This window comes from Pinus tabuliformis, chromosome 3_2 (assembly GCF_031772625.1).
Source record: "Pinus tabuliformis cultivar Carrire ecotype Pingquan chromosome 3_2, CPIR1, whole genome shotgun sequence".
In the NCBI taxonomy this organism is placed as follows: domain Eukaryota; kingdom Viridiplantae; phylum Streptophyta; class Pinopsida; order Pinales; family Pinaceae; genus Pinus; species Pinus tabuliformis.
In genome coordinates, this window is record NC_142302.1 from 120221270 (window position 1) to 120228934 (window position 7665).

Sequence of the window (7665 nt, forward strand, 5' to 3'; positions counted from 1 at the left end):
AATCAACATAGATGCATTTTAACTCTAAATATACTACAACAACTAAAAAACAAAACATAAAAAAACCAAATACATGGATATTGACAAACATTTCCTCAAAACTTATCACTTTTGCGATCTACAATAAGAAAAAGCACACGAATTTTACGAATATTGTAAAATAAGAAAAAGTACACGAATTTTACGAATATTGTAAAATAAGAAAAAGTACACGAATTTTACGAATATTGTAGAATGTTGCAGGAAGAAAGCAGAGCCGTCTAGAAACATCCCTATACGTTGAAAGCCAGTGTCCAAACATGTCATGGCACACATGATGGTCGTCTTATTCTTTCTTTCTTATTCAAACCCAAATAATAAATCTAATATCACCTCATGAAAATATACAGAAAATTTCCTCTCAAACACGTGTAGAAAAAAGAGGATCAACCTAGAAATCATATCAGTAAACTTGTACTTAACTGTTGATATGCTATACGTGGACGTGGCATTTCATCCTTCCAACTGTATCACCCTTGTCCGCGAGGTCTAGCACAAGATGGTGGAACTTGACACTCAATGTGTAGTGCCCGGATTTCCAGTTCCCTCTCTTGAAGTGAATCCTAGTGTACAATCTCAAAACCAGATCAACCTTACCAGAGGAATGCTCCATCTTCAGATCTCTGGAAGTGCCTGGCTGGAGAGAAACTGAGCATCCACTTAGAGGAGTGTACAGGGAGGTGGTGTTCTTGTCGCCCTGAAAGAATAGCGGAATGGAAGCCCATGCGATCTCTTCATCATCATACAAAAGAAATGCATCAATATTGTCATAGTAAATGACCACTTTCTTGTTGGGATTCCTGGTCGTAATGTTGAAGAAGAACTTGGAATTGACGATCCCATCATGGCTAATTTGGAATTGGGAAACAGATCCATATTCCAAGTCGTACTTGGGTTTCGCAAGTTTGAGAGCCAGCCATGTTATGAGCACTGCCAACCCCAGCACCACAATAGTCCCTAGTCCTCCTAGTAGAAACATTAATCGCCCCCTCTTCCCTTGGGGTTTGGAGAAATATTGTCCCCTGTTCTTTCCAAATTCCATCTCCATTTCTCATGGCCCCAAGAGGGGGACGCGAAAAGGAAACTCCCTTTCCTTCAGAGCTAACCGCATTCCGGGATCTGGTTGCAGCTTGCAATAAAAGGCCAACATTCGAAAACCAACAGAAGTTCGTGAAAAAAATGGCAACTATCCCCACAGTTGCTCTGCCTATTGAAGAGCCTTGCAAAGCTACTTTAAACCTAGCAAAAAGAGGACTTATCAGCCAATTCACAACCTTATGGCCCTCGCCAAAAGCGATAGAAGCCTGGGTTTAAAGGAACTGGCATTCACTGGTCAAAGAAGGAATAAAAATCCATTTCGTCAGCAAAGGCTTCTTTGTATTTGTATTCGAAGCAATAGAAGACAAAAACCTAATATTCAGAAATGGCCCGTATTTCATGGGGCCTTAAGGACTATATCTGAATCAATGGACTCCAGACTTCGACCCGACCTAGGATGTGCCCTCGGCCGTTCCGGTCTGGGTGAGACTACCCCACCTTCCTCTTCACTGCTGGAACCCTAAATCCTTGGAAACCATAGGTAACAAGCTAGGTAAATACATTGACCAAGCATAAAGAAGAGACTAGTATTCCTATGCTAGAATTTGTGTAGAAGTAGACCTGGAGGAAGGTCTCACTGAAGCCATTAAACTCACGGTGGCTGATTGGTCACACATACAAGTGATAGATTACAAGAAACTACCATTTAAATGCAGACACTGCCATGGCTACGAGCACTTTGCCAAGCATTGTAAAAAGAAATCAGAGGATGTAGTTGAGAAAGAGAAGGGAGACCAACGGACTTAGGTCCAGAAATCAGGACCAACCAAGTAGAGCAACATGAATAAAGGGAAAGCCGCCTCCATTGGGAGGGTTGGTCCTCCAGAACCCCAAGCAGAAGGAAGTTCAGTCCCTCCAATAGCAGACATATCAACCAACCCATTCGAAATTCTCAGCACACCAGAAGAAACCCAAGATCCAATAGATAAAGAGATTGAATAGCAGGCAAACAACATGGAGAAAAGCAAAGTGCAAGAGGAACTAGTCCAAACCTCAAAAGGTGCCTTTAGTTCCCCTTCCTATGCAAATATGACAAGAAAAAATACCCCTGAGACATCGAGATCCTCGGAAGATGAAACATCTTAGAGGCCCTTGAAAAGAGTGGGGAGGAAATCTCATAGAGAGGCCAGAGAAAAAGAAGCAGAGAGGCAAAAAATGCAAGGAAGTCGGGCCACTATAGAGATGTCTATTGGTAGAAATACTAGAACCAGGCCTCCTAAGGGAACGGCTAAGGTAGACGAACGAGATCTATTATGCCTAATATCTGCGACATGCTCTTGGATCTTGCTTGATGGAACTACCCGTTTCTCCAATATAGTGTGTTCCACATGAGCAAGGGACTAAGTAAACACCTTTCATATCTTTGGGGTCAACAAGATCCTTGAGTGACTTAAGGGAGCTACTGATGGTGCTGAGGAGTTTAAAGGAAGCATGCACCTTATTCTTACTCAGAATGTGTGCGATCTTGTCAGTGGTTCCTTGTATGAAAGGAAGTTGCACGCAGTTAGCAAAACCAAGGGGATCCTTTTTTGGTTTAGGTCCGAGGATAGCTTTTCTAAAAGCTTTGAGACCGAGGCGTCTATTATAGCCATTTTCTTCAAAAACTTCAAGAAGATGAGATTTTTCACTCTTAAAGTGACTCTCATAAGAAATCCTCAGAGATCTAGTGGCTAAGGTGTTGAGAAATTCCTTTGGTTTTTCTAACTGCGTGCAACTTCCTTTCATACAAGGAACCACTGACAAGATCACACACATTTTGAGTAAGAATAAGGTGCATGCTTCCTTTAAACCCCTCAACACCATCCGTAGCTCCCTTAAGTCAGTCAAGGATCCTATTGACCCCAAAGATATGAAAGGTGTTTACTTAGTCCCTTGCTCATGTGGAACACCCTATATTGGAGAAACGGTCGTTCCATCAAGCAAAGGATCCAAGAGCATGCGGCAAATATTAGGCATAATAGATCCTGTTCGTCTGCCTTAGCCCAGCGGTGTTTACTTAGTTCCTTGCTCATGTGGAACACCCTATATTGGAGAAACGGTCGTTCCATCAAGCAAAGGATCCAAAAGAATGTGACAGATATTAGGCATAATAGATCCCATTCGTGTGCCTTAGCTGAGCATGCGTCTAATACTAAACACCACATATGTATTGAAGACTCCCATGTTTTAGCCAAAATTGATCACTTCCATCATAGGAAGTTTAGGGAGGCTTTAGAAATTGAGAAGCATGGTAACAATTTGAATAGGGATGAAGGCTGGGAAATTAGCAGCGACTGAATCCCTGATCTCCATTCCTAGTTTTTATTTTTTTTTAGACATTGCATATTTCTTGTTTTTCCAATTTTATTTCATTTATTATTTATTTATTTTTTTATTTATAATCCTATTTCTATATTTATATATGGATGACGCTTTTTAATTCTCTTTAATTTCTCCATAAATTTAGCAATTCTGAACGTTTTTTTTACTTTCTAGCCGTTCATTTTGTTTTTCATGGTTCTTTCTAGAGCATCTACACCTATATATATATTGTTGATGTTAAATAGATACTCCACTTTTGCCTGATGATGAACCACACTAGAGAGTTCCAAACATTGACTCCAAGAAATTACTTGATGTGATCTCTCCAAAAATTCATTTTTAAACATTATAGATCACAAAAATCTAAACTCAGAAATTTTAATTTTATCTATTTAAGAAATAAATTTAATAAACAAAAAATCTATAACTTTAGAAATCATTATAATTTTTTTTTAAAGTCCCATCTTGACTTTCAAAAGCCGTATTCTTACTGAGCACGGACTCTCAAGAGCGTGACAATATGTGCATAGAGGTAAGTTTTGTTTCCTATTCATGCCATTTAACTCGTAAAATTACTCAGTGCAAAACTAAAATTAAGACAAAAAGCAATATAAATCATGCCAGTTAAATGAATGTTGTTTTTTTTTAAAATAAAGATTTAGTAGATTGGATAATTACTTGAGATTACTTGGATCTCAATCCAATGCCTATCCCCAAGCGCTCCCTTTAACCTTACTAGTACTTCAAAAAAAAGGGCGTGATGGGTGAAAGTTTCAATACCCTAGCGCTTACCCTTTAGCCTTGCAGGTACTAAAAAGGAAAGTGCGAAGGGTTAAAGTTTCAAGGATAGGAGAAAAGTGCAAGGGTGAAAGTTTGAAAGATTGTGGATAGACCTAAAATAATATATTTAAAATTAAAAAAATAATAAACAAAAATAAAGTTTAAAAATTATTATAAAATTTTAATTTTAATTTTAAAAATAAAAATTCAAACCATTTTGACTTTAGAGTAAAAGCCATATTTTCGCTTAGCACGGATTTATAAGAGCGTGACAATATGTGTATAGGTTTATTTTTATGGAGTTGTTTATCTAGGTTATAAATTTATTTGGAAAGTCTTTTTCTATGAGAATGGGTGATTTTTTTTTCCAAAGAGTCTGATCAAAGAGTGTTTGAATGGTTTTTTTATGGTTGAAATGGATTAAGGTCAATTTTTATGGAGTTGTTTACCGAGGCTATAAATTTATTCGGAAAGTTATTTTTGATGGAAATTGGTGATTTTTATTTTTCAAACAATCAATTATAAGAGTCTTTGAATTGTTTTTTATGATGGAAATAGATTAAGCACTATCAAAAATCTTTGGGACACCCAAAATCCTAAAATTTAACCACTGTAATCCAAAATTCCAAGTGAATTTATCACCTCAATAAAATACTCAAATTTTTATATCCTATTTATACCATTATTTACCTTGTAAAATTTTTCAGTTCAAAACTAAAAATCAAGCGAGATAAATGCATGATTTTTTTTAATAAGATTTATTAGATTCTATCATTTTTTGAGATTACTTGGATGTCAAACCAATGCCTATAGCCTAGCGCTTTCCTCTGAACCTTATTAGGACTTGAAAAAAAAAGAAGAAAAAAAGTGTGGAGGGTGAAAGTTTCTATAGGAGAAAAAGTGTGGAGGGTGAAAGTTTCAAGTATTGGAGGAAAGTGTGGAGGGTGAAAGTTTGAAAGATAGTAATACACTACAAGGCACCTGGAAAAGTATTGTAGGTCGGTGGCTCTGTGTTGCTTACATATCAGTGCAACTGCATTTGTAGAAATGAAATGTGTTAAGTGTGAATGTTTTGAGGATAGCAATGCACTACAAGGAACCTGGAAAAGTATGGCAGGTCGGTGACTCCCTGTTACTTGCATAACACTGCAACTGAATTTGTAGAAACGAAAGAAGACTGGTAAGGTGGTATTGCAATTTGGCCAGTACAGTAATTGCGCTTTAAGAAAAGTTGGCCAAAGCAAATATCATCACTTTTGCTTTCGGCGTCTCCACACAGCTATCTATGCAATCACATCTTCTTTGAATAACTACAGCTCATTTCCACCCATATACCCATCAAAGAAGGGTTCCATGTCATTTCTTCAGTCAAAGAGGTAATGAACAATCAATTATATATATATTTGAATATGGGAGATCATAATAGCTACTCAAGTACAGGAGAAAAACTAGGGTGAGTCTGATTAGTCTCTGAGAAGTACTAGGAGATAGAACGGGATGGAGTCTGGCAAGAGCTCGCGAAAAAATTATGCGGGAGCCCGTGGAAATACGAGGAGATTGTTGTTCGGAGTAGGAGGGGGGATAATCTTTTTAGCGGGATTGGCTGTTGTCATAACATGGCTGGCTCTGAGACCTGAGAAGCCCAAGTACTACTTGGAATATGGCTCTGTTTCCCAATTCCAAGTCAGCAACGATGGGCTTGTCAATTCGAAGCTGTTCTTGAACATTACGACCAGGAATCCCAACAAGAAAGTGGCCATTTACTATGACAATATTGACGCATTCCTTTTGTATGATGATGAAGAGATCGCGTGGGCTTCCATTCCGCCCTTCTTTCAGGGCCACAAGAACACCACATTCTTGCACGCTCCTCTCAGTGGATACTTGGCTTCTCTTCCACCACATACTGCCAGAGATCTCAAGCTTGAGCATTCCTCTGGTAAGATCGACCTGGTTTTCAGATTGTACGCCAGAATTCGATTCAAGGTGGGCAGCTGGAAATCCGGGCACTATACTCTGAGTGTGAAGTGCCGCCATGTTGTGCTAGACGTTGCGGACAAGGGAGATACTGGATCTTTCCAACGGATGCAATGCCATGTCCACGTGTAGTGTGTATTAGACCTCTCATATCATATTCTGTCTGCTCCCTCTCCTTCTTCTTCTTTCTTTGTGGTTATTAAGTGATTGTCTTTGTGGTTATTAAGTGATTGTCTGGGTTGGTTAAGGGTTATTAGTTTGAGGGGTTGAGATTGTAGTTTTGCTATTTATTTATTTAGGTTCAAGTTTCTGAAAAATTGGTTATTAATTTATGTAATTGGCATTGTGATTTGTCACTTATTCATTTAAATTCGAAATGGATTTAAGTCTTTGGAAACATGCGCTCGCTTATCTTAATTAATTTATGTAATTGGCATTGTGATTTGTCACTTATTCATTTAAATTCAAAATGGATTTAAGTCTCTGGAAACATGCGCTCGCTTATCTTAATGAAGATTACATCTGAGCTCTTACTTAATCATGGGATCTTTCCTGTAAAAAAAATGATTGTTTGTGTTGTGTCATGTATCTGTTTCACCATCTCATGAGATTGGATTGATTGTTTGGTTTCCTAGGTGTTCTCTGTATGTATGTTTTACTGCTTCAGACTAATTTGCAAATATCAAAAGAGGCTTAGAACTATTTATATTCGTAATTTTGTTTTTGTTTTTTTTGGGAATTATGGTAACTGCGTTGAGACATGGTATATGGTAGAAACACTGATATTTTTATAATTACTATAATTTATAGGTGAATAGTGTTGGAGTCATTGTCACATTTTATTGCTAATTAATTAAATATATTAATTTCATTTTTCAGAATATGTCTGTTTCTAGTTTTGTTTTTTCTTGTATTATGCAGAAGAATTGGTAATTGGATCGAGACATGGTAATTGGATTGACACATGTTATAGGGTAGAAATATTGGTATTTTTATAATTACTATAATTTATAGGTGAATGGAATTGGAGTAATTGTCACATTTTATTGGTAATCAATTAAATATACTAACTTCACTTTCAGAATATGTCCGTCTCTGGTTTCGTTTTTTTTGAGATTATCCACAAGAATTGGTAATCGGGTTGAGACATGTTACATGGTAGAAATATTGATATTTTTATAATTACTATAATTTAGAGGTGAATGGGGCTGAAGTAATTGTCACATTTCATTGGTAACCTTATTTTCAGAATATGGGACTAGCTACCCATTTAATAATAAAAGATTAATTTTTTTTACATACCGTTAGTTTTGGTGTAATTAAAAACCTCAATATAATATCAGATTTTTACCCAATTAACATTTTTGATAAAATAATGGAGTAATTCTGACACTCATCTGTTGTTTCCACGGGCATAGACTAATAAACCAATTAAGATAACCATAAGGATTTGAAAATTTTAGCTAAATC

General features: G+C 37.0%; 2 protein-coding genes across 2 annotated transcripts; one reads left to right on the plus strand and one right to left on the minus strand.

Moving 5' to 3' along the window:
• Positions 1-472: 472 nt before the first annotated feature.
• LOC149180102 (NDR1/HIN1-like protein 10) lies at positions 473-1087 on the minus strand. The gene has a single exon (XM_089418112.1). The coding sequence runs from the start codon at positions 1085-1087 to the stop codon at positions 473-475; it is 615 nt and encodes a 204-aa protein (XP_089274238.1).
• Positions 1088-5620: 4533 nt separating this feature from the next.
• LOC149180103 (NDR1/HIN1-like protein 1) lies at positions 5621-6527 on the plus strand. Its single transcript, XM_089418113.1, has one exon. It carries the CDS (start codon positions 5716-5718, stop codon positions 6325-6327), a length of 612 nt encoding a protein of 203 aa, XP_089274239.1. The 5' UTR covers positions 5621-5715; the 3' UTR covers positions 6328-6527.
• The last annotated feature ends 1138 nt before the right edge of the window (positions 6528-7665 follow it).

Coding starts and splice junctions, on each gene's coding strand:
- LOC149180103 (XM_089418113.1), top strand. CDS start 5,716: ATGGAGTCTGGCAAGAGCTCGCGAAAAAATTATGCGGGAGCCCGTGGA.
- LOC149180102 (XM_089418112.1), bottom strand. CDS start 1,087: ATGGAGATGGAATTTGGAAAGAACAGGGGACAATATTTCTCCAAACCC.